General features: G+C 44.9%; 1 protein-coding gene across 2 annotated transcripts in view; it reads right to left on the bottom strand.

The window, feature by feature from the left end:
* Positions 1-26,041, bottom strand: part of Acvr1 (activin A receptor type 1) — a 124,441-nt gene that overhangs the window by 26,974 nt on the left and 71,426 nt on the right. For both annotated transcript variants that reach the window (XM_050122235.1, XM_050122245.1), the window contains exons 2-4: positions 22,509-22,582; positions 2,225-2,488; positions 96-307 (exon numbers count right to left, since the gene is read on the bottom strand). In XM_050122235.1, coding sequence (XP_049978192.1) covers positions 96-307; positions 2,225-2,488; positions 22,509-22,575 — 543 coding nt within the window. In that variant the 5' untranslated portion in view covers positions 22,576-22,582. The remainder of the gene's footprint in view (positions 1-95; positions 308-2,224; positions 2,489-22,508; positions 22,583-26,041) is intronic.

Genomic DNA, 26,041 nt, shown 5'->3' with positions numbered 1-26,041 from the left:
AGCCACATTGCACATCTGAACTGTCCATTCACTGCTAGTTTTCCACACTCAAAATAAGAAAGTGTCCATCTCCATTTCTGGGGTCACAAACTCACCGCTAGAGTGCTGTCTCCGACATTGGTGGTGATGAGCCCTTCAATGGTACCATATTCCACATCTCTGGGGTTGAGGCGTTCTTGGTTGCGTCTTTTAAACTTCCTGAGAGCAACTCCCAGGATGCAGGCTAAAAGACATACCGCAAACACCACCGAGAGGATAATAAGGCCGACTTCCAGGTGGAGATTCTGTGATCCAGGGAAGGATTTCCCTGGAGAATGGGAAGAAGATGGTAAGTGGGAGTCAGAACCACCATTTCCTTCTTCTTTACCAATATCCTAAGAAGTGGCTCCCGATCCTGGCCAAACAATCTCACAAATCAAAACAATTTACAACTAAAACACTTCCTAACATCCAGCCAATGGCACAGCCATTTATTCAAGTGATCATTCCGTTAAGCAGAACTGGAGTTTAGAAAGGATCCCGCCGAGAATCAACTGTATTAGTGCACGGCTGTCGAAGAGTTTCTAAAATACAAGAGCCATATAAGCCTCGTTGTTGCTCTTATTAACTTGAATTTCATATGGAAAGATGATTTACCATCAAGCCCTGAAGGACAGCCATTCCACTGTAATACCCCACGGAGAAATCTCCCCTAAGCTTTCCCTCTTTCAGGGTTCCTTTCAGCAACCCAACTCTCTACTCAAAGACCCTTTAAGTTTCTTTAACTCTTCAAGTCCTGAGAATCAGGTTGGCACACTTAATACTCTGCATGACAATGCATGGCAATGCATGCTTTTATACATGTCATCTGTATGGCAATGGAGGGCATGTCATGAAATGACAGATACTGTGGTCTCTCAAATAAGAAATTCCTTACAGGAAATGCCTTCTGTTAAAACGCAGGCTGTTGAGAGAGAGGGAAATGGCTCTCAGGGCAAGAGTGCCCGCTACAAAAGCCTGCCAGCCTGAGTTTGACCCCTGAACCCCAACTCCTTTAAGTTGTCCTCTTATCTGCCCAACACATGCATGCACACGCAGGTGCATGTGCACATGTGTGCACGCACACACAAACACACAAATAAGTATATAAATTAATGTGTAAAACTTAATGTGTGGCAGTGTGAGCTTATCAGGATCTTCACCCCGTTGACATAGCTTTTGTGTGAATGCAGAGATTTCTTCTTGTCCATCCCTTCTGTTAGTAAAAAATTAACACACTGAGCATACGGGAAATAACCTTTGAGTTCAACTACTTCAATATTTGATCCCTGTTTTTCAAGCCCTTGTTATTCAAACCTATTTTTATAATAGAATGGAGTCTCTTCTACCTGCCCTAAGCAGGTCACGGTAACTTAAAAATTGCCACATGAACTATCAGCTTTTTGGTTTTCTGCCTCCGGCCTCCTTTTTGCCTCATGACAGTCCTGGCAGTGAAGGCTCCGAGTGGCCTCTCTTGTGCCATTTGTCATATCCTTCTTCCACAAGCTCAAAATCATAGAATTAATCCTATTAAGAGGTACTCTATATTAAGGAATAAATTTGGCTTGGAGTGGGCCCATGTTAATCTTGATAGCAACTTTGGATAGCCACTTAGAGTTCACTGTATGAGAAAACAGTTTCGGAGGGAGACCAATTTCCAAAGGACATAGAATCCATAGGAAATGCATGAGGGGGAATTCCATTAAGTACATGGCTCACGCACAATCACATATGACTTCCGTTCACATGGCCAGGAATTATATTTGGAAGATGCTGGAGAATGTTTCTTTGTCTTCTTAACAATGGAAAGGCATTCCATGCAAGCACCAGGTACCACACATGACCTAAAGATGAATGTTTACTAGGCTGAATTACTAAAGGAATTATGAACATCACTACCACCCTTTAACAGAAGGTGCTAGCGGGAGCCACACACCTGTGCGTGGTGACCTCTGCTCAGCAAACCCTGCCCCTAAATCTTTCCTCGACGAATGTCACATCACTCCCTTGCCCCAGAACTCTCATTCTCCTTTTAGATTGCAAAAGCCTTTCTCTTCCTCACCCAGCCTGACCTGCCATGGCCCACCAGCTCTGGTTCAGGCTGTAAGAAGAAAGCTTCTGGCCACACAGATCCTTAACCCACACGAATGTGGAGCAACACTAATAAACCCCTTTGATCCAGAAATAGAAAAAAAACCATGGGAACCTTTAGTGGGCAGCTGGGCAGTGATGTTTCTGTTACACCAGTCCCCCTGGCAGCATTCCACCGCTTGGCCAGGCGACGGAGGGGTCTTACACGTCATCTTCCCCTGCTCGTAAACCTGAAAGCAGCCCTTCTGGTAGACGTGGAAGCCATCGTTGATGCTCAGAGAGGAGAAACACTGCTGGCCTTCGCAGTGGTCCTCATTCCCGCAGGAGAGGCCCTCACACACACACATGTAAAGCTTCGAGTTGACTTTGGGCTTCTCATCTGCAAAGGAGAGGTAAGAGAGGAAAACGATTCACTCGTATGAGCTTCATCACTCTCAGAGGAAGAAAAAAAGAATCAGGTTGCCCTGTGATCACCCCAAACCCGATCACAGAGACATCACCACGGACCCATGTCTACACCCCACAAGACTATCACACAACCAAAGAATAATGCCATCCTAGTCCATGGGTCCATCTGTCCGTGCTGTGTAGCCTCCTTAAGAACATGCTAGCACAGAGACCTAGCAAGGGGCTGTCCAGACTCGTGGGGAACCCCTCTCTCATAGCCCCAGTTCCTGCACCTAAAAAGCAATATTTGTTAGGAACATACACTTCATCACCTTTATTTTATACCCCCCCCCCCAAATGGCTCCTAAATAAATATATGGCAACCATATTTAGCACCATTTCCTACCAGCGCTGCCCCTGGAAGCAAGCAATGATTCGGGACTTGAGTGCTTCAGAACACACTTGTAAAAGAGTCGATAGCTACAAACCCAAGTTCTCAACCTTCTTAGCCGGATGCTAGACTTCATGTGATGATGATGATGATGATGCTGGAGTCTGTATATTGGTTAAAATTACAATTAGTAGCTCTTAAGAACTGTCTACTGGTAAGGAAGAAGGGGAGAAAACTGGCATCAAATACTCACGCGGAGGGCACAAACAAAGGGAGGGAAACTACATTTAGACAGTTAGGTAACAGGTATGACCAGGGACCAGGCAGTTCCCGGTGACGCCACCGAGAAGCAAAGCAAAGTGAGACAGAGCCGTATCCCAGAGAGGCACACTTCCTCCGACCTCCCAGCTGTCTTTCTGCAAACACTTATTTGGAGTTCCATTTTCACATCGTTCTTTCCACCTCCCTCATCAGGATGATTAGTTCAGACTTGCTGCCTCCAACACTTTCCGCCAGCCGGGGAGCAAAGTGAAGACAGAATTTGCCAGTCCAGTCCTAAAGGCTATTCCTTAGCTAGCCAAAGGCCACTGTCACCAAAGCCCTATTCAAGGAAATCCGACCTCGGGAGCAAGTCTCTCCCAAGGTCTCTGGCACAGGGAGGGTCCCCTCTGATCCTTGAACTCTCAAGAGCACGTCTGGGAGATAACTGCTTTTTTTCTTTTAAGTTAAAGAAGAAGAAAAAAAAAGCAAGAAAGGAAAAGAAAAAGAGGTCGGGTGGCTGTGCTTTTAAGACAAGACCTTAAAGTCAGGTCTTTGAAAATGTCAAGTTCATTTACACAGATTTGTGTGGGTGTGTATAGAGATGTGGGTTATCTCAAAAAGAAAAATGCGTTTTTAATCTTTCTTCTTCCCTCTTCAAAGAAGGGGAAATATAGTTCACGGCCCGCTGTCGGGTGGGTGCTGCGTCCCACAGAGTAAGTACATGCAGACACACAGACACGGCCTTCTGTTTATAAGTGACTTGCTAGCTCTTTTGAAAGCCACAAGGGGCTCATCCTAAAGCAAAGACATGCCTGAGGGCAGAGAAGCCAAAATAGCCTCTGCCGGCGCTATGTATGCCACCAGACCAACCCCTGAGGATCAAGAGCCCTCAGACTTTTCTAATGAATAAAAGCTTTAAGCAGCAAACAGATGGTAGAGGTAGTCTTTATTTTCTCTGCCTAGAGAGATCCAAGAAATATCCCTGCCCCTATCTACGTCTATAAGAATAAAAATCATATATTTGTGTATATATACACATATAAATACATGCACACACACACACAATCCAGCAAAAAAAAAAGCTTACTCTTGCCAAAGGAGAGTTGAAAGATAATATTTCTAGGGAGTCTAGACATGCTTGCCACTCTTGACTGGCATGAAGCTGGGCTGAGACCTGCCAGCTACGCTGCCCGACAGGTGATGGCTCTTGAGAAGGAACCGAACCGGGAAGGGGAGTTATTGGGAAGTTAATGATGTCATAGCAATGGTTGTGTGACCTGAAATGAACATTAAATGACTGTATTTTAAAAACTGAAATAAGGCAAAGGGTACAAATTTAAAACACACACTTTAATTGTGGAGGATTTGTAATCATATTTATCCAAGAGCATAGTTAATACACTGAAAAGGACACCGGCCGATACTGGGTTGAAGATGAAGAGCTAGTTAGTAGTGATGAAGAGATAAGATGAAAACAAAATAAAGGAGTGACTATTCACAGATCGATGATGGATGACCAAAGATCATTTAGTCAACCCACTGCACCAGAAATGCCAACAAACTGTTAAGATCGTATTCATCACTGAGCCTATAGAATGGATGGATGGTCAGAGAACGGGGCTACAGCTCACGGAGAAGCACAGGACGCATGGGTGAACTGCCCAGGTTTATCTACAGCAGTTGTTCTCAACCTTCCTAAGACTGCGATTTTTAATACAGATCCTCATGTTGTGGTAACACCCAGACATAAAATTATTTTTGTGGCTACTTCACAACCGTAATTTTGCTACTGTTATGAATTGTAATTTAAATATCTGTTTTCTGATGGTCTTGTGAAAGGGTCATTCTACCCCCAAATGACCCCCCAGGGGTCATTGGACCCCAGGGGGCCGCAACCCCCTGGTTGGAGAACCACTGAGTTACAGCATCGTAATATACAAAGAAGTAAACAAACACACGCAGATAAATGCACAGTCCAAGACAACAAAAATTCACACTTTGTGGTTGTAACAGTATGTTTCTAGTGTGAGCTGTTTTCAAAGCTGTAGCCTAAATTAAGCTCTACAGCCATTGACAGAGGAAGAAACGCCACTTTCCCAAGGCCTCTAGCTTTTGACAAGATACATAGTCTGACAGGTGTTTGGACTATAACCAGAGCGTTTTACCAGACACAAGAAGCCTCAAGTCATTTTAACATTTAGTGGGGCCACTTCTGTCCTGCGCAAAGGTACGAAGCAACATTAACCTTCATCAGCTCTCACCCCTGCTGCCTCAAATAAGTCTCCTTCAACCTTCTACTCACTTCTTACAGTTTTATAGAAAGAAATAAGAGTTCCTGCCTGCGTTCCTGCCAGCAATTCTGTTCAATCAAATGTCAAAACGCCTGGTTTACCTAGCCTTGCTCTCCAGACTCAGGACAAAGAAAAGAGACAACAGGGGACGAGCCGGGATGGGTATAGAATAATTAACTCCATCTTTGATACAGGAGCCAAGCACGAATCCAAAACCTTCATCAAATCTGGTTCTCCCATGCTTTCCTCCCAACATTTCATTTATTTAATTGGTACATTCCCATAAAACTAATGAGTAAATCTTTTATGCACTTACTTTACACACACACACAAACACACAACACACAAACACACACACTATAAATGAGAACCTTGAGTTCATAATACAAGATGGCAGTCTGGGTTAGTTTGAAGAGACGTCAAAGCAATTTTCTGAGTTAGGGTTACTAATTCAGCAAAGGCTAAGAGGAAGGCAGAACACACTTAGCTGCTAATATCCACAATTCTTAGGAATACAACAAGTCTCAAAACGCCCATGACTCACTTTTTCAGTCTGGTAAAATTTAACATTCACCATAACATGTGTGGGCCTGTTTTATTTTATTTGGGCTGGGTGTTGGGCTAGGGGATGCCTTTAAGGGCTACATATAAGAATGTGTGGGTTCCTAATCTCTCAGACCATGAGATCAATATACTATAATTGTGTCATGCGCTGCTCCTCCGTGGCGCAACAGGAAGTGTGATATATCTAAAGTGAATATGGTCTTTACACCTGCCTGTGCGAATAACCAGGAAGTGCCCTGGCAGAAGGCAGCAAGCCTACTCCGCCTAATTGACATTCATTTAAATAATTCAGTAATTTAAATGTCAAGCCAGAGGTATTCCCTCTCTGCAAGCTCACCCACATTGTTTGTTCTAGAAGGCACGTCCCGGCATTACTCAGTGTTATGGCTGGCTCTGCTTGGTCTTTGCTCCTGGTATCACCAGAACCAGGGCCGTGTGAAAATGCGCTCAGCTGGAGCTGGCTGGGAACAGACTGGAGAATTCGGACCACAGCGGATGGCTGCTTTCTATCAAGGGAGAAGCCAGCAGAGTGGGAGAAGATCAGGGCTGTTCTGCAAGCCAGAGGCACAAGCTGGGAGTCCCCAAGAGTTCAAGCAGCCACATCTTTAAAAAGATTTTTCCAGGCGGGCAGTGGTAGCGCTTCCCTTTAATCCCAGCACTTGGGAGGCAGAGGCAGGGGGATCTCGGGTTCCAGGACAGCCAGGACTTTTACATAGAGAAACCTTGTCTCAAAACTGCCCCCCCCCATGAAAGATTTTTTTTTTTCTTGTTCTGGGCAAGGCTCAACTCACCATCTGGACACACACAGTCACTGGGAGATGATTCCAGACTGGCAACGGAAGACGCAAAGCAAAGAGCAGCTCAGACTTTTTCAGACGGTTAATAGCTGGGAACAATCTTGGGCTTCGTCACAACATTATTCACATTTATGTTGAATTAGGACTTCAGCAATTGAGGCACAATACTGCAGACTCCCCTGTCCCCACCTGCCTAGTGGTGTACTGCGTAACGCTTACAGCATTCAAACAGACTTTCTTTCTACATGGTGCACAAAAGCCCACATTTCCCACTAAGATCTTTAACGCAAGACAGATGAGAAAACGCGACAGACTACCCTGCCCTGCACCCAGGAGCCAGGCTAAGGGTCAGCAAAAGGGGACAGGCTGAGTTTCTAACAGGCTCACCTTAGAGCAGGGTAAATAATAATGCAGTAATTAGAAGGTGATTATAAAAGCCCCATAGTGCAGAACTTGTATAAGCTAAAAAAGGGAACTCCAAACATCCTTGGCCTCCTTCCAGCAGTCCAAACGACTCATTCATCTGAAAAGGCAGTTTATATTAGGTTTATAGATTATGGGAGTCCTTCCACCGGGCTCCTAATCTGGGAGCCCTGTTTGGCGCCTCTCCAGAATTTGCAAGCATTTGAGATCTCTGGCATTAAACAAAGGCTTAAGGAAGGATTTTGCAATGCCAGGTTTCATTGCCAGCAAGCCTGCTCCTCAGACAGAAACACAAAGGTCTATCCGGAATGTCTACTGAGCGGCCCTTGATCCTCTGGCAAGAAGGCGGGCTGTGTATGTTTGAGGCTGAAACTCACCAGGGGTGCGAATGCTGTCTACACACTCCTATAGGGAAGCAACATCTTACTCTTTTTATTTTTTTAAGTCAGAGATACTGATACGTAGGAAAGTTGTAAAGCCAAGAAACAAATCCACCTCAAGAGCAACGGGAGAACAGAGGGAGTCAAAGGCTCTAAAATAGAATGACAACAAGGAAGTCCAAGACTTCTGAGCTCAGGATGTAGCTACTCCAAATGCGTTTCTCCCGAGTGCTCTCTAACTCAGGGAGTGGCATGCCCATTCATGCAACCACCCAGGCTGATGGTCGCTGACTTCAAGCATCTGCAAGACAGACTATAGTCTGACTCATGTAGCTCTTCACGCTGCCCTCACCAGAACATGGGAGTCCTCAGGAAGCCTCTTCCTGCTACAGGATCTTAGATCCCTTCTTTATGGAACCCCTCCACGTGGCATGTTTATTCCCTGACAGGACTAAATCTACTTAGTGGGTCTCCCCTCGCCTGCTAGAGCCCAGCACTTGAATCTTTCAGAACAGACGGCTCCCCAGCCCTTTGCTCTGATGGCCAGCAACCATGAGGACGGGACCTACACCTACCAGCAGTAGCCTCCATACTTGGCAGTACCAACCTGACAGGTATTTGCTTCAGCATGAATTTTCCATTCACAGAAAACTTTCAGGGGTGGGAAGAGACCTGATGCTGGTTTGCAAGCCATAAACTCTTCAAATGTCAGCACAGATCTTCAGGCAAGGCTTAGTCACTTGCCAGCGTGTCTGTGCAAATCATTTCTTCCTAGAGGGGGGCCACCCCACCATCACGACTGTTCACTACTTGGACTTCCGGAGGGTGGAAAAATCAGTATCTTCTATGAGAATGTAGGCTTGTGTGTGTGTGTGTGTGTGTGTGTGTGTGTGAGAGAGAGAGAGAGAGAGAGAGAGTGTGTGTCACAGAGAAAAAAAGTGTTTTTTTTGTGTGTGTGTGTGTGTGTGTGTGTGTGTGTGTGTGAGAGAGAGAGAGAGAGAGAGAGAGAGAGAGAGAGAGAGAGAGAGAGCGCGCTTGTTTGTTTATCAGAGGCCAGAAGTAAAATGTAAGCATTCCTTAAATAAAGAACTCTTAAACACACTCATAAAACAGCTGGGCTTTGTGGGTGGTCTTCCTTTGGCTAGCTGCCCCATGGACTCTGGGCTGCTAGGATGCTCCCATGATCAAGGTCATTAATACACAGTCTGTGCCTTCAAGGCCAATCAGTTTGAAATGATCCATAGAGCCCCTGGCTGCCCAGAGGAACAAATCTGCCCCGGTCTTTGTTGCCGATGGTAAATTCAGTAGGGAATGGGGAAGGATGAGTGAGTTCTCACTTTCCCCTTAGCGCTCTACTGCAGGTAATGAGGAGCCCTAAGTCATTCTATATTTGAACTCCTGAAGCTGGGGGGGGGGGGCGGAGTTGGGGGTGCCATCTGTTTATTTTATGCCTGGGCTGACTCTGAAATAATCCCCACAAATTAAGCCTATTGCAGCAGCTACACCTTCTGCTTCAAAGCCAAAAGCTCGGCCTGTGTTCCAGTGACGAAGAAATGAAGGAATAGTTTGAGCAGCAACCATAGACAGCATTGGCCAGGCTTTTCCGTGTTTCTTATGACCCTCTGAAAACAGCAGTCGTGGCTTTAACACAGGCACCCAGTCTAGAAGGCAACTCCTCAACCTGGGAGAAAATAACAGAATAATGACCTCTCCACTTGGTCTGCAAGCCTCTTGAAGCAACACTTCACAGAACAAAGGGTTGTGGGCCTGAAGGGAATCACGTTTGGAGGAATATTTTCGGAGCCCAAATATATCACTGTTGCTCTACACAAGCCAATGCCCGTGTTGGAACAAAGCTCCAGTTTAGAGGGCATGGCAGAGCCTGGAGGAAGAGGGCGACAGTCCCAGTGAATTATGAATGGTTCAGAGAAGTTGTTCTCTTTGGATTTGGAAGGAAGTAGGAGCAGGGGGCTGGGGATGCCTCCATCTCAGCCAGGAGGCTGCGGCGGTGCAGGGAGAGGTCCTGGCTTCTCCTACTTGTGGGGACTTGCTTCTGAGGTTTCCCACGCAGGTTCTAAACTGAAATTTAAAGTGTGACAGAAAACCCTAAATGAGGAATGCCACGTGGACTAGCCAATAGAGGAGTGACTGAAGCCCCAGGACCTACCTTTGCTCTCTCCTCTCTGTGTCCTGTGCTAACCTTCTCTAAGGACTCAGGAGGCAGAGCTCCTCCAGAATTATCAATCTTGGATCTGGAAATCACAGGAAACTTCAAGCCCACCTTTCCATTTTTCAGGGATGTTTTAACCAGAGATGAACCCTCCCGACTGGAGCATGGGGCTCCAGTTTGCTTAAGAACAGTCTCAAAGGAGGCCCTGCTGATGCACCAAAGGTAACAAAGTAAAACGTCTTGAATTAGTCAATCATCCTCCCTTGTTCCCTGCTCTGTCCTTTCCCAAAGAAACAAAGAAACAATGAATTAAGACTTCCTCTGATTAACAGTTAAGAAAAAGGGAAAGAACTGGCGCATTGTTCAAACTTCTGATACTGTTACTGCCGCATCCCACACAATTTCCCAAGTCATCCCTAAGGCCTGTTTAGTGTTCCACTGCAGGCTAACAGAGACAGGATCCCATGCCGCTGGATGCATACGTGTGTCTTGTACAGCAGTGTGTGGACCTTTGCAGCCTCAGGAACTCCTTCCCTAGTAGTCAACTTCAAATGACCGAAGGAATTCAACACGTCGGAGAAAACTGCCTTATTAGCCACCGACTAAAAACACTACAGTCACCACAAGAAGGTGGAGTTTGAGCCATTTTGAGCCTCATTTTAGCGCTAGCCCACAGAAAGGTCCCAGGTGCCTACACTCAACGTGGAAAGAGCAAGCCTTTCTCGTGGCTGCCCAGAGGACTGCTCTTCCGATCCTTCCATCTCCATCCCTGCAGTTTGCTGAGCCATTCCTAGCTTCTCCAGTCCTCTTGGATCTCGGCAGAAGAACCCCGGCTAAATCTGAGATGTGTCACGAGGCCTCTGGCTGAGGAGCAAGAATATCTAAACACAACAGGCAAGAGTTTCCGCAGACTCCCTTTGGCTCCTGCAGCCTCGGATCACTGACGGCCTAAAGATAACCCAGGTATCTATGAAGAGCCACTTTTAAATAGAAACTCAAACACCACCAGTCATTTCAGAAGTATTTCCTTGTGGAGCCTGCCTCCATCCTCACCCGGGTGCCAAGGCCACTGAAGAAATGAAAGCCCAGAAGAAACTGGAAAAAAAAAACTTTGAGAGGTAAACAGCACTCAGCGTACTGTGGTTCCATTCTGTAAATGCATGTGCCCACAATCCCACTATGGCTTAACAAGGAAACACCTCCTAGGAGCCATCCACTGGCAAGCACTGGGGATTGAAGAGCGGGTGTAGAATGAAATATAACAGCTTAACTCAATGTTTTGCTTTCTAAAGCAGAAATTACGCCTGTTTTTCCTTCAGACACATACTTGACATAGGTGCCCCCGGAAACCCCGACAGCCACAAGTACAGCACGAACCTGCTCAAAATGCATTGCTGGCTTGCTTTTGTGTTTTGTTTTGTTCTTTTCATTCTTTAAGGAGAGCCAAAGTCCCCAGATCTTCCTATGAACCATTAAAATCTGCCAGCACCTCACCTGCCTCCCAACCGAGTCCACATTGTCCTAAATGGCAGCCGGCCAGGTGCTGGTGTACAAGGGACAGGTGCTCAGGGAACTATTTTCAGATGCTATCAGCTGCCGGGCCCTGCACATGCTCAGGAGGGAGGCGAGTCTTGGTTGCGGTTCAAACTCTGGGCGGCCGACAGACATGCACCTTGCCCAGCTGCCAAGCCAGCCAGCTGCCCAGCGCTCCTCCCAAGATGAGAGCAAGAAAAACAGTGTAACCTGGCCAGCCGGCATGCCATTGAGCAAGCCGTACCTCTCAGTTCACTGTCTGGGTTATTCTGAGCTGCTTATTGTCGCTCCATGGCAACCTGGGAACAAAGGGCCAGCTAAGAAGGGTTTAAATGTCCTGCTAAAGTTGCTAGAAAAGTCAGCAGCCCAGACTTGACTTCATTTAAAAAAAAAAAAAAAGACTGTGGAATGATTCGATGATTATTGTTGAGCTAATGTCGTTTTATTATTATTTATGAGCTGCCTGGAATGAAGCTTTGCTTTTTGAATGTAAGTCCTTTTCAGTTGCCCCTGCGTGGTAGTGTTAGTTGGAACGCCTTTGAAAGTACAGCATGTGGACCAGCTTGCTTCAAAACTGCAGGGGTGGGCAGAAGAAGACACGGAGGCTGCAGCGGGGGCCTAAGAACCCAAGTTCAAACCCCCAGAACCAACATAAAGGTGGAAGGAGAGAACTTCCTGCACAAAGTTGTCCTCTGATCTCCATGTGCACAGCACGGCATGCAAGCACATGCGCAAAACAATAAATAAATGATTTTATTAACGGTGGGAGGACTTGTATTACTCATTCCTTCTTCTCCGCATCTTGCCGTAGCCCATGATCTAACACACACACACACACACACACACACACGCACACACACACCCGTTGACCTGTTCTGCAACTCGCCAAGGCCTTCAGAATGGATGGCAAGCACCTTAGACTCTGCACTCTTGGCTCTGCATTCTTGCAGCTCTCCAATTCTTGGTTACTGACTGAGTAATCCCCTCTCCCGACTTTCAGTGTCTCCCCCACCCTTTCCTTTCCCCTCCCTTATGCTCCCACTTCTCTGGGCCCCACCCATCCCCAGCCTAAAATGCCCTCCTCAATCCCTTTTTTGCTGGTTCAATGCCTGTTCATCCTCACGGCACTTCCTCCCTCCACTGCCAAGCCCAACATCTGTGAGGTCAAAAACCCCTGGCAGGATAATGTGAGGGCTGTGTTGTTTCTCCGGGTTCACACAACTGGGGTGTGACTCCTGGACATCAGAACCCACTTCTTACCTACATCTGCATCACAGCCGTGGCTCTGTTTGCAGCCGACGCCCGCAGGAACCCACGGACTGACGGATCTTAAGCAACTCTTGTGCTAAACTTAAAATAAAGGCCTTGAAAGGGTGTGAGTGACCTCTACAGTCTTCACAGCTCAGACCAAGTCCCTCGGGCTCTCGCGCTACCATTTTCATATTACAGAAGTCATTACTGCAGCCAGTATTATTTATTCATTTGTCAAATATTTACTGAGCACTAATGATAGATGTCTTAGTCGCTGTCCTAGCGCTGTGAAGAGACACCATAACCAAGAAAGCATTTAACTGGGGGTTTGCTTACACTGTCCATGATCATTGCGCCGAGGGCTTGTGGAGCAATGGCGACACTCACTGCACTGGAGCCGTAGCTGAAAGTTACATCCTGATGCAGAGATGTACAGCAGAAAATGAGCTGGCCACAGGCTTCTGAAATCTCAAAGCCCACCCCCAGAAACACACTTCCTTCCACAAGGCCACACCTCATAATCCTTCTCAAATTCTGCCACTCCCTGGTGACTAAGCATTCAAATATATGAGCCTATGGGGGGGGGGGTCATTCCTACAAGCACTAGAGATGACACAGTGAACATGACCAACCCTCCACCTAAGGCTTACTCTGTGAACAACCTGTGGCGTGCATTTTCCCATGGTTCCTTGCAACAAGGTGCATGCAGGAACTGCCATCATTGTACAGTATGATAAAGAACACGGAAAGGTGTGGAAAGGTAAAAGACTCACACAGATGCGCAATAAAAAGGAAGACGGCTTAATGATGGTGATCAGCTGTGTCTCCTTCCTGATTCCTATACCAGATTCCTAGACCCAGCCAAGATTCAAAATAAGTTTATTTAAAATAGATCCTCAGATTGATTTTTAACTGATGCCATCAAACATTATCCTAACCTGAAAAACTGAAAGTGTGCATTTAATTAACGAGGCCATGAAGTCGAGAGGAAAGGACGGCATTTCTAGGAAGCTACAGGGCATCCGACAGTGCCTTCCACGCCACCAGCGTCAAACTCAAAACCGAACTGCGCGGCTTGCTGTCACTTTCTATCCTTCATAACTGCTCTGAATAAATCTGTGGGTCTCCGTGGTTTTGAAACCGCAAAGATTTTTCCATCCATCCTTGAGTAGGTACCAGGATTCCGAAGACAAACAAAACAAGGGAGGAAGGAGGGAAGAGGCCGTCTCCACTCTCCCTGCCACCAAAAGCATCCTCGGATTAAAAGCTCCAGGACAGTTGTGGCTGTTTAAGGTGAATTCCACCATCACTTTCCCCAGAGAGACATCTCCCCAGCTTCTTCCTTCTCTCCCTCCTCCATGCAGCACTCCACATATCCTGACAAGTCCATGGTCTGCACTAACCCACAAGAGCGTTAGCTGCAGCATCCGCCAGCTTTGTGGGAGACACTCTGCTCCGAGACTCTGGTTCGGCCGATTAGAACCAGGTCACTTCTGTCCCAGGGCTGTGGCCCAGACTAAAAAGGTGTAAATGTAAGCTTCGCTCTTCCTGTCAAGTCAGTGGCTTGGAGACAGAAGAGGAAACTGTAACAAGAAAGAAAAAGAAAGGAAGGAAGGAAGGAAGGAAGGAAGGAAGGAAGGAAGGAAGGAAGGAAGGAAGGAAGGAAGGAAGGAAGGGTCTAGACCAGCTTCGGTGGTTAAGGTTGGGAGTCAAACCTTCTAGCTAAGGTTCAGCAGGACTGGGCAGGAAACTTTGGGGGAGTTCTCTGGGCTTTTTCCCTTTAAAGTTATGGCTTTGACCTATTACTGGATAGCAAAAGCAAACTTGGCTCTTTGTTTTTTCTGTGAAAAATGATGGATTGAATAAAGGAAGGAGAAGAATAAAAGTAATCACTGTTTCCTGATGCCATCTTTTTAGATGGATGGGTCTTGACGCTTGCCCTTGGGTCCCACTCCAAATGTTTCTTGCCATGAGTCACAGGGAAAATTTCAACATGGCTTTGTGTCTCGCAGGATCTTGGAATGACTTGAGTTTTGGGTAATTACGACTATTAGGAATAACCATTATCTACGGAAGCTTGTCTGGGGTCAGCCCAGGCTGCAGGGGGATGTTTGGAGGGCAATTAACAGTGCCTTAAGAGTTAAAACTCACTTCTAAATGGGTTTTCTTTTCAGTTGTATACCGCCCCCCCAAAAAGTGAAAGTTGTAGACCTGACCCCTGACAGGCATCCCTGTCACTAGTTTTGCTGTAAAGAAAATGGTATCTCTCCTCTCCCTTCAGAGGTCATCTTCACAAAAGAGAAGGCTTGGATGCATTTGCCCTATGTACCACAGTTGACCCCAAGCAGAATCGCCTCATTTGCCTACAGAGTGAACTTGGTTGCCCATTTGTTCAATTCTTCATTTTTTCTGAGCTTTCGTTTTGGTGAGTGCTACCCCCTCTGCTCTTCAACGGTCCACTTAGATAAACACAGACTGGGCCGAGTTTATGGCAGAAGCAAACAGTTCCCAGGAAGGAGCGGCTGAAAGAAACCTTTGTTAAGCCGCTCACCTTGTAGCAGTTCATAGACAATCACTTGGTTACAAGAGAAAACTCGATAAAAACAGAAGCAATTTTGGGAGAACGTGCGGCTTCATCAGAGAACTGCATTTTAGGTCCTCCTAATGGCAAAAGGCCCAGTGGATCGCACATCTTTCCTTTAAGGAACTAATTTCATGATACGGTGAAGCAAAGGACTTTATTCCTAACAAAGGGGACAAATGACAGTAAGGAGAAATGAGAGCAACAAGTTCAATACTGAGACGTTTCTTTTACATTCATTCGCCCCTTCAAGATCTTCCTGAGGCCTCAATAACAAGAAACCCAAAGAAAGGTTCATTCTATTCTTCCCCCCACTGGCAAAGAGGGGCACCTTTGTGGACCCTAACAAAAGTCTATTGAACTTACCCACTTCCCTCCTTCATTGGGTAATTGGGCTGGAAAGTCTGAGGGCTGATGGCCCTGGGAAGTCTACAATCCAGTCAACACAGAAAATCATTTAAGGCCAAAATCTGCAACAAAACAGTGCCTAAGTCCAGACTTCCTTGCTGTCTTCAAATCTAGCTGCGGTTTGTCAATTCAATAAACTGGGGGTTGTCGGAGCTTTGAAAGACTTCCAAAAAAGCAGTCACCGTTTTAATCTCCATGTCATGGTTTCCACCTGCAAACGCACACGGAGACAAAGGGAGAGGCAAGCTCGGAGACTCCAGCTTCTCCCTGGTGGCATAATAGCAGTGTTTGAGCATGATTAGTCTTATTAGTGGGAAGGAAAGGCAAGAATATACAGGTAATTAGGACTCGAGTGCTCTTCTCTCTGAGAGCAAACAAAACTCTTCCTGCAGCTAGGGCTGTACAGATAATGAAAACGAGAGATGATTACCCGGAGGACAGACAAGAGACCTGGAAAACACAAACCCAGGTGAAGGGGGCCTCATCTTTGGCCCACGCTCTCTTCTCACCCCCTCCAGCAAACTGTACTGAGCTGGAGCCCAGCATGTACCACACAGGGGATGAAGGCGGATGGATGCTACTAACTTATAGGAAAAATATAAAAGTTTGAAGAGGATTGATGGCTGAAGCTCGTGTATATCATATCTCACAGTAGGCCTTTGTTGGTTGTGCACGCTCAGGAGCTTTCACCAATCTGAAGGTACAGCCAAAAAAAAAAAAAATGCTCCTGTCTTATTAGGGTAAGGTTATGAAAAAATAATTAATACAAGGAATAATATAGAGCTGTAAACCCAATAACTGGAACATATTAAATATCCACTGTTACCTACAACCGTCAAAAAGGTAGCGTGAGAGCCAAAGTCACACTTTAAGTTTCAATTCTTTGCATAAGACTTCCCTGAAACAAAAAGGGGTCTGACCTGAGAGCCCCTTGCTCAAGGACAGATAGTTCTTGAAATGCTGGAGGCTATTGTTTATCAGAGATAATAGCCCCAAGTTTTCTAGCAACTAAAGAAGCTTGTTTGACTCATCTGAAAGGATGAACTTGATCACACCGTGGGTGGGAGGCTCACAGGCAAGAAATACAACAGGTTATACACTTGCCCCCTGATTGGATGAGGCTGAACGCAGCAGGATATGTGTTTGACCCTGATTGAACCTGATGGGAAATGCAAGCAATGAATTCTGGGGGCTTTCCTTTTTTTTTTGGTTTTTCGAGATAGGGTTTCTCTATATCTTTTGGAGCCTGTCCTGGAACTAGCTCTTATAGACAAGACTGGCCTCAAACTCACAGAGATCCAACTGCCTCTTCCTCCAGAGTGTGCCACCACTGCCTTAAGCCCTTGAAAACTTGATTTGGGGCAATTTCCCAGGAACCTGCGGATGGACCTTGCCAGAGCCCATCCACCTGGTCAGTATTTAATTAAAGTTTGCTTCAAATTTGGCTTTCAATTATGGTGGTGGTCTTATTCTCGGCATTGAGATTAACATTTTCTACAATAAACAGCATTTTCTAAGTTTCCATATTTGGATGAGAAAAGGAATCCTTACTTTTTTATGCTGATTAGTTCCACTAAACTTGGGGAGTATTCTGAAGTACATTCAAATGCTATCTCAATTACTGCTTTTGACCTATTACTAAACTATTAACACAATTTCTAACCAATGTTTAAGAAACATAAACACTAGGTCTTCTAGCACCATGGAGAAAGGGCATGGAAAGAAGTGAGACAGGAAAAATAAAAATATCTAAGAAACAAAGAGGAAAGTTGGCCCATGAAAATTGTACCTACTTACGAGTACTGCATGCTGTTTTGGTATATTTGAACACTCCATAATATTCAAATCAGATTAAGTATATATAATGCCTCAAATATTTCTTTGTGATTTAAAAAAATTCAACATTCAAAATTCTTTACATGTATACTATATTATCATTATCAATTACCCTCCTACTTTTCAACAGCACACCAGAATTTACTTCTCCCGTCTAACTGTAACATAAGGTCCACTGACCAATGCTCTCCCATCTTTGCTTGCTTTTTGCAGAGTCTCCCTGTACTGCCCTGGCAGGTCTTGAACTCTTAGGCTCAAGCTATCCTCTTACCTCAGCATCCTGGACAAGAGTGCAGGTGCATGCCACCAAGTGCCCTTAGTTTGTTTCAGGGACTAAGTCTGTACATCAACATCTATCACTACAAAATATCTGTGACTTTTTGCGTGTGCCCCAAGAACATCGGGTGGCTTCAGCAGGACATAGCTACTAGATGGCTTCTACTGCCCAGTATACATTAAACGGGAGTCTTTTTTCTTTTCAACTCATAATCTACAAAGCTCGGCACCAGACTTTTATTATCTTTCCTAGTATTTCTCTCTTTCAATTAAGCATTTTGAACCTAAATTTTACTTTATAACTGAGTGTATTGCAAGCAGTTTTTTAATCCTTAGTGTATATATAAAAACCAAAAGTTCCTTTTATAGAATATACTAGTGACAACTAACAAAGCTAAATCATAAAAAGGAAAGAAGGTGACCAGCACCCAAGCCAGTCACGAACGTGACAAGCACACTCCAACTTAGGGTACTCATAGAATGTTACAGAGGAGGGACAGTAGTCCACATTCAGGTCACTAGCTGAATTATAGTCGTGGTGGTCTACTAAACAGTAAAATCTTAGTGGCAATCCATTTTCCTATCAGCTCGGAACAATGGGTTTTATTATCTGTTTCCAGTACGCGGTCATTTGCCTGTCTGGGGGAGTGAATGGGATGGGAAAGAGAGGGGAGCTGGGGAAGTGAATAAGGTCAAACCACATGGTATACTTGCATGGAGATGTCTTCGTGACACCATCACTGTGTATAAATGCCAGTAAAGAAAGAAAGAAATATGGTGAAATGGGTCATTTATAGAAATGTAAATAAATGTGTACAGAGTTCAGAAACTAAAAGTGAAAATACAATGTATAGAAAATCCTAAATAGTATGATCCATTTTATATAAATTTCACTAAATAGTAAAAATAAAGAGGTCATTTGCTGGATTCTACGAAGCTTAAGTGCTAGAAACACAGAGGGAGGAAAAAAACAAACAAACAAAAAAAAAAACAAATCCAGAACAAGGTCCTTAACGCCATTGCACAAGTGTCTCTCTCCTCCCTCCCTCTTTGCTGTTTTCCTTCCCCTCTCTTCTGGTTCTTTCCAACTCGACCTCTGTTCTGGTCTCCTTTTCTCTCCTGTCTTGCTTCCATCACAGGTCCAACATGATATTAACTGAAATCAAAAGGCACGACTTAATAGCATATGGAGAGGTAGAATTTGGAGAGCACTTAGTTTCCAAGATTCTTAAGACTTTTTTTTTTTTTCTAGCAATGAGCTTTAAAGCACTGAGGAAGGGGACCAAGAAATGGGTCCTCCAAAATGTCCTACTGAAAAGCACCGGTAACTCAGCCAATACTTCCAGCTTCCTCCTACGAATGCCGAATGCCTTCAGCACTTGCAGGACAGGATCGTCTGGGGCACCACCTGCCACGCCTACGAGAGCTTTGGGATGTCTTCCACAACATTCATTGCTGAGAGCTGTCTAGACAGACTCTAGATATCCAGACTAGGCTACAGCAGCGCTGCTCAACAGAAACAAAATAGAAGCCACCTTACTAGAGCTAATCTAAATGTTCTCACAGTAAAAAGATGGACACAAAACCTTCGTTTTTGTTGTCTTCAAAACCCAGCTCGTACCTTACACTCAGAGACCTCCTTGACTATTACCTACATTCCAATGCTACATGTAGTGGATTTGGGACTCCCAAAGAGGACAATGGAGAGAGAAAGGGAAGGACAATGGAGGGATACAGAGAGAGAGAGACAGAGAGAGACAGAGAGAGAGACAGAGAGAGGAGTTGGATGGAAAGATGATAGCTAGATGATAGATAGATAGATAGATAGATAGATAGATAGATAGATAGATAGATGATAGATAGATAGATAGATGATAGATAGATAGATAGATAGATGATAGATAGATAGATAGATAGACAGACAGACAAGCAGACAGACAGATAGACAGATGATGGATACATAGATAGATACAGATACATAGATAGATAAAGTAGGAACAGATCCAACAAGGTAAGTCTAAAGTTCAACAAAATAACTCCTAGGACACCGAGTTCTGACTTTTCTGCAGAGTTGGCTGCACTAACCAGATTAATTATTTGCCTCCTTGGAAGCTCATCAATTATGCAAAGTGGACCCCTACATCCCAAAGAACTCACAACAGGGACATGAGACTTATGTCTCATCTGATCAGAACAAGACTGAGAATCACTCTAAGCGCTGCTCTTCCTGCAGGAACGTGTACAAAACAGACGTGTTCCAGGGCACACCTTGATAGACTTTCAGATTTGCACCTGGAATACACTGACATAGCAACACGGAAAGGCGGGATTTATTATTGCTCAGAGTTAGGATTAACTTTTCCCTTCTTTCTTAGTCAGCTGTTTTGTTGTATTCAAAAAGAGAAGTTCCACCCCTTAAGTAACTTTCCAGAAAGAAGGTAGGGAAAAGAAGGAATCAATAACAGTAAGAAAAAAAAAAACAGAGAAGCCCAAGGCTTTGAAATGCCTGATTACATCATGGGCTACAATTTTCCCTGTGGTGTATGCATGTTTGTGTCCCCTTGAAATCCATGGTGACAGTAGTAGTAGAAGTTAGGACAAGTGAGAGAGCATGAGCAAAGACCCTCGGCGTGTGCCTGTGATGGTTCAATGTCACCCAGGTAGAGTCTCAGTGAAGGAGGCACTGGATTGGCCTCTGAGCATGTCTGTGGGGGAACTGTTTTACAGCTACTGCGGGCAGCGCCATTCCCTGGACAGGGAAATCTGAATGAGGTAAAAGTAGAAAGAGCAGAACAGAGCAAGCGGGGGAGCACCCGTGCATTCGACTGTGCAGGTGACGTAACCAGCTGTCTGAAGTTCCTGCTGTCTTCACTTCCCTACTGCGGTGGACTCTAACCTGGAGTCGCACATGCGCATAAGCCCTTCCTTCCTTTAAAGCTGCTTTTGTCAAGGCATTTTAATCACAGCAACAGCAAGGAAACTGGGGCAGCGCCCTCATAAAAGAGATAGCTAGCCTTTCCACCATAGGACACAGTGAAAAAGCGCCACCTCTGAGCAATGAGTTCTCAGTCGGCAGCAAATCTCCCGCCCAGCACTTTGAACTTGGCCTTCCCAGATGGAGAACTACAAGCAATAAATGTCTGTTGCTTATAAGGTATCCAGTCTGCGGTGTTTTGTTACAGACGCACAAACAGACAAAGACATAGCCTAAGTCATAGCAAGCTTGTTGCTTTGAGGGTGAGTTTTCTGTAGCCTAGGCTGGTCTCGAGTTCACTATGTGGTCAACGGTAACCTTCAGCTTCTAATCCTCTTGCCTTCACCTACTAGTAGCTGGGATCTTATGCAAACGCCTCCACGTGTGTTTTATCAGGACAAGTTCTGATTACGCTTCAACACATTCGCTTACCTAAACAATTTGCATAATTAACTGAACCTAATATCTACCTGTTGTACACAAAAACTTGTCTTGCTGTACATTACATTTCCACCAAGTAAAACTACCAACACAAACTGCAGGTGTTCTGGTCAGCTTTCCGTAACTGCAGCCAATCCCTGAGCTGTAATCAAATTAACAACAGAAAAGGGTTACTGGGGTGGGCAGCTGTGGAGGTTACAGTCCATGACTGATTGCCACTGGAGGTTTGCAAACCATGAACCAACATATAGCAGGGTCTTGAGAACGGGGCAGGGGCGCAGAGGAAGACTAATATCTCACAATCAGGCGTGAAAGAAAGAGACATGGCAGGGCTTTCCACAAACTTCTTGGAGGGCAACCTCCCAATATCCAGAAGGCCTCTTGTTAGACCCTCCCCACTCCTGCCGCAGCAGCGAACCTTTAACACACCGTGGTTCACTGCAGATAGATAAAACTATCAAAGGGGCCACAGGGCTCTGTTTTCTTGACATTCTACCAAAATTTTTCATTATTCAGAAAATGAGTGCCACACAATGTAACAGCAGTCATCTAGTTTTTGAGGTAGATGGCTGAATACACATGTGTGTAACATCAGAATACCCCCTTTATCCTTACACCACAATTATAAGTGTGGATACCATCAAATTCTAAACATATTACTCCCCCCCCCATCCCGTAGCCGGCGATGTTTCATGTGTGAGTTAGTCCCAGGAAAGACTGGAAGTGGCTCTTTAGGTAAAGGCAAAAGGCAAAGCCAAACCACTTGAGTTCAAGCCCCAGAACCTCTGGGTGGAAAAAGGTAACTGACTCCTGGAATCTGTCCTCTGACCTCCATCCACACACTCCATTGCAGGCGCACTTATACACACTTGCACACATGCAAAATAAATAAACAGATTTTAAAATGAGGCGCAGTAAGTGATGAAAACAAGTATAAAACTAAGTATAATAATATTATACTATAATAAGTATATTGACAGCTACTTAAAACTTAGGAATTGCTTATTCTGCAACTTCCGGGTAGCATGTTGACCATATTTACCGTGGGCATTCAAAACAGTGGACATTAATGCACAGATAATAAATAGAGAGTACCACACTTCATAATATCTAATGTGCTTGGGCGCAGACAGCACAGAGTACCTTTGTTTACACAGATACTTTATCGTTAATTACACAATCGACTCTACTTCACCTTCATATTTATTTTTGGTAGGGTATTCTGCGGAACCTTCAAAAACAGCATGCACACGCACACACATAAATCAAGATACAATGTGTATCAGAAACGCACATGAAAGCAGTCAAGGGACAGTGTGGATATTTATCATACGAAGGGTGTGTTAAATCGGACAGGATTAAGGACCAAATGCTTTATGGTAAGCCAAAGAATACACAGCACGTCGTGGTAACCAAGCAGCTGTGTGTCACGTACCTTCCAGACTCGGGGAAGGAAAAGCGATGACCATCAGCACAGGAAGGATCATGACTCCATCTACCATGGTATACCTGTGGAAGGAAAAGAAGACATGTAAGTCACACCAAAAGTTAACCGCAGGATGACAGTAGAACAGGCATGCCATCTCCAAAAGCCACGGGGGGCCTTCAACCAGACCCAACACAGAATGCCTTGGTGCTTAGCACATCTGAATATTCTCTGCTCATGGATCTGAACAAATTTTCAAAGGATTTAAGATCTCCCTCTGGCCGGTGACCTCACCAAGGCTAGGTCTCCAAGCCTACCTCCCTATGAAGAACTCAATTAAAAAATAAATGGAAAAATGTTGAAGATAAAACATTCTGAAAGACTCTAGGTTTGAATTTTACTCTACCTTATTGTACATGACATTGGCATTATAGTATAAAAGACTGGGAGGCCAAGATCACGACTCTAACATGATGTTAAAGATATGAGACTGGATAATTCAAGGCAGGTCACTGTGTCTGAGCCTCACTTCTCTGAAGGTTTGGAGGCTGAACTAGACCACCATGAAAACCCAAGAGGGAAACAAAGAATGTCTCCTCCACCCCATCTCCTGCAAACACCGCATTTCTACATCAACCTCGAGTTTTAAAAGGCTAGTCTGTTGAGAGGCTAGACACAAGACAGAAATACTTTCAAAATAAGAATTTATGTAAATTTACAGGATAGGAAATGTCCATGGAGAAAAAAATAAGACAGTTGATAGAAAGTTCAAGTTGGTGCCGACCTAGAACTACATTGCAGAAGCTCACTTCCCTGAGTTAAGAACCTTCCCGTTGGAATTAAGTCCTGCAAGTATCAGGAATCTAATGAGAGTCTGATTTGGTGCAGTTTCCTGGATAGTGAAGTTAAGAACCTGGGAGAACTGTTCCATGAACAGGTCAGCGCGCTGTAACGCTTACACCTTCACAACAAGTGACAGAAGCCAGTAGATTATCTCCCGCGTGTCTGTGCAGAGTGCACACACGTGCGTAAGTGGGTGGGTTGGGTTCACATTTGTATTCACGTGTGTGTGAACACGTGTGCAGGTAGTTTCAATGACTGGAGGTCAACCTGGAGTGTCACTCTTCGGGAGCTATCCACCTTGTTCTATGAGACAGAGTCTCCAAGTGAGACACGGGACTCAATGAAGAATTTAGACTTTCTGACCAATGAGTGCACAGACACAACCTTCTCTGCCTCTCCAGCACTGGGATTATAAACTTAAACCAACCATGCTCAATGGGCAGTGGTAGCATATATTTTTAATCCTGGCACTCCAAAGGCAGAGGCAGGTGGATCTCTGTTGCAGACTGGTCTACAGAGTGAGTTCCAGGACAGCCAGGGATACTCAGAGAAACAGTCTCAAATAATAATAATTGATAATAATAATAATAATAATGTGATATTTTCTTTGTGTTTTAAACAAAATAATGAATATCAGAGTGCAGACCTAAGTCACTACAGATCAGGCAGTGGCGGCACACACCTTTAATCCCAGGAGACAGAGGCAGACAGATCTCTGTTAAATCAAGGTCGCCCTAGGCTACCTGAAATTGAGCCAGTCTAAAAGAGAAACAGAGTTCACACAAAGGTGATTCTAGCACTTGGGACCACACACCTTTATCCCCAGCACTAGGAAGGTGGAGACAGGAGTGATGTGGCTGGGTAGAGAGATGAATATAAGGCAGGGAGGAGACAGGAGCTCAGTGCAGTCTGAGGCAGCCTTCTAGGCGATCAGTCTGAGGAGGCAGTGTGAGGACCGGATCACCCCTTTGGTCTGAGCATTGGTAGAGGGAGGAACTTTAGTGGCTGGCCGCTCTGCTTCTCTGATCCTTCTGCTTTCACCCCCTAATAACAGACTCCAGGATTTTATTATTAAGAACAATTAGAATTCGTGCTACCAAAACCCACCATGCTCGGTTTTGTACGTGGGTATCAAGGATCAAACTCAGGTTCACATGCAGGTACAGTAAACACTTTACACCTGATTCCCCAGCTCATCCTAAACTTTCGTTTTTTTCTTGGCGGTCTGTTTATTCAACATTCCCTGTTAATTGTGTTTAGAGAGAGACTTGGGGGGAGGAGGGCAGTTACAATTAAATGAAGGGCCAGGCATAGTGATGCACACCTTTAGTCCCAGCGCTTGGGAGACAGAGAAATCTCTGAGTTCAAGGCCAGCTTGGTCTACAAAGCAATTTCCAAGACAGGGCTACACACACACACACACACACACACACACACACACACACACACACCCCACAAAACAAGACAACAAAATAAGATGAAATGAGTGGGGTAGGGATGGAGTTCCAAAGATGGCATCATTGGCTTGTCTCAGAAGAGGAAAAGAAACTAAGTGAACGCGCTTACTCGCACTGGAATGTTCTCTGCTACTGTGTGCGGCAGCATGAAGACCTTTAGGAGCCGAGCTGCACTAACATGCCCCTGGGCTCTCCAGACTAGGAGGGAGCGGGGATGCGTCTGCCTCCTGAAACTGAACTTAGAGGCAAGCACCAGCATGGGCAATCTAAAAGTGAATTTCTTAGGTATGAGATACGCCGGAGGAATTAATTGGGAGGCAGAGGCAGGAGAGCTACAAAAGCAAAGTTAGTCTGGGTTATATAACAAGGTCAAACTAAAACCTATACCTGCATACATGCATATGTATATACATACAATCAATCAATCAATATGATTTTTGTTGCAGATTAGGTGACCTAAGATACTGTACTATATATAACAGGAAAGAGATCAATTCCTGCGAAAGTCCTCTCTACCTGAAATGACTTCCACTCCCCACCGCTGGTCTAATATCTAGAATTGTGTTTCTGGCAGCCCCCAGCAGTGTGGTTACACGCATCTAAGAGCCACACAAAGAAACCCCTTGAGCTGGAGAATGAAAACACTCCAAGGTTGCTTTTCATACCACTGTTCCCATAAACCAAAGAAGTAAATAATTGACCACTTTACTTGGCATCCTTCTCTGCTCCAGGGAGCAAAAGGGGTACCTTTCAGAGAGACTGTTAACGAAAGGGTAGTCATGGCTAGCCTACGAAGCTCCCAGGAGCTTGCTTGTAGTGAGATGAACTCTTCCCCAAATGGCAAGTACTCTAGCATCAGTGAAGAATCTAGAGATTAATTACATTAGTGATACAAGTACCAGAGAAGAGTATCAAAACACAGGCCCCAACATCGCATATTCCTAGAGGTTCCTCCTTCGCCACTTCACTGGAGAACAGCAACAGAATTCAGGTCAACCTGACATGAAGTAGTCTCTTCAAATACACATTTTTTTTAAGATATTAAAAAAAATGAACATTGTTCCATCTTGTGTAATAAACATTAGATTTAGTATCTTGAGAGTTTTGTTAATATGATTCCACCATGGGCAAACCTCTAATGTCTGTAAGTTTCTGTTTTATGTGCTGCCAGAGTAGGCTTGGTCCTCAGGCTGGCACTACCGGCAGACAGTGGTCCCTTTAAGAGGCAGGGCCTAGGAGGTG

Source organism: Alexandromys fortis, unplaced genomic scaffold (genome assembly GCF_014885135.2).
Source record: "Alexandromys fortis isolate MF-2015 unplaced genomic scaffold, M_Fortis_MF-2015_v1.1 scaffold_8_9099976_23576923, whole genome shotgun sequence".
NCBI lineage: Eukaryota > Metazoa > Chordata > Mammalia > Rodentia > Cricetidae > Alexandromys > Alexandromys fortis.
The sequence above is the reverse complement of the archived record's forward strand: the minus strand, read 5'-3'. Positions and strand labels throughout refer to the sequence as shown.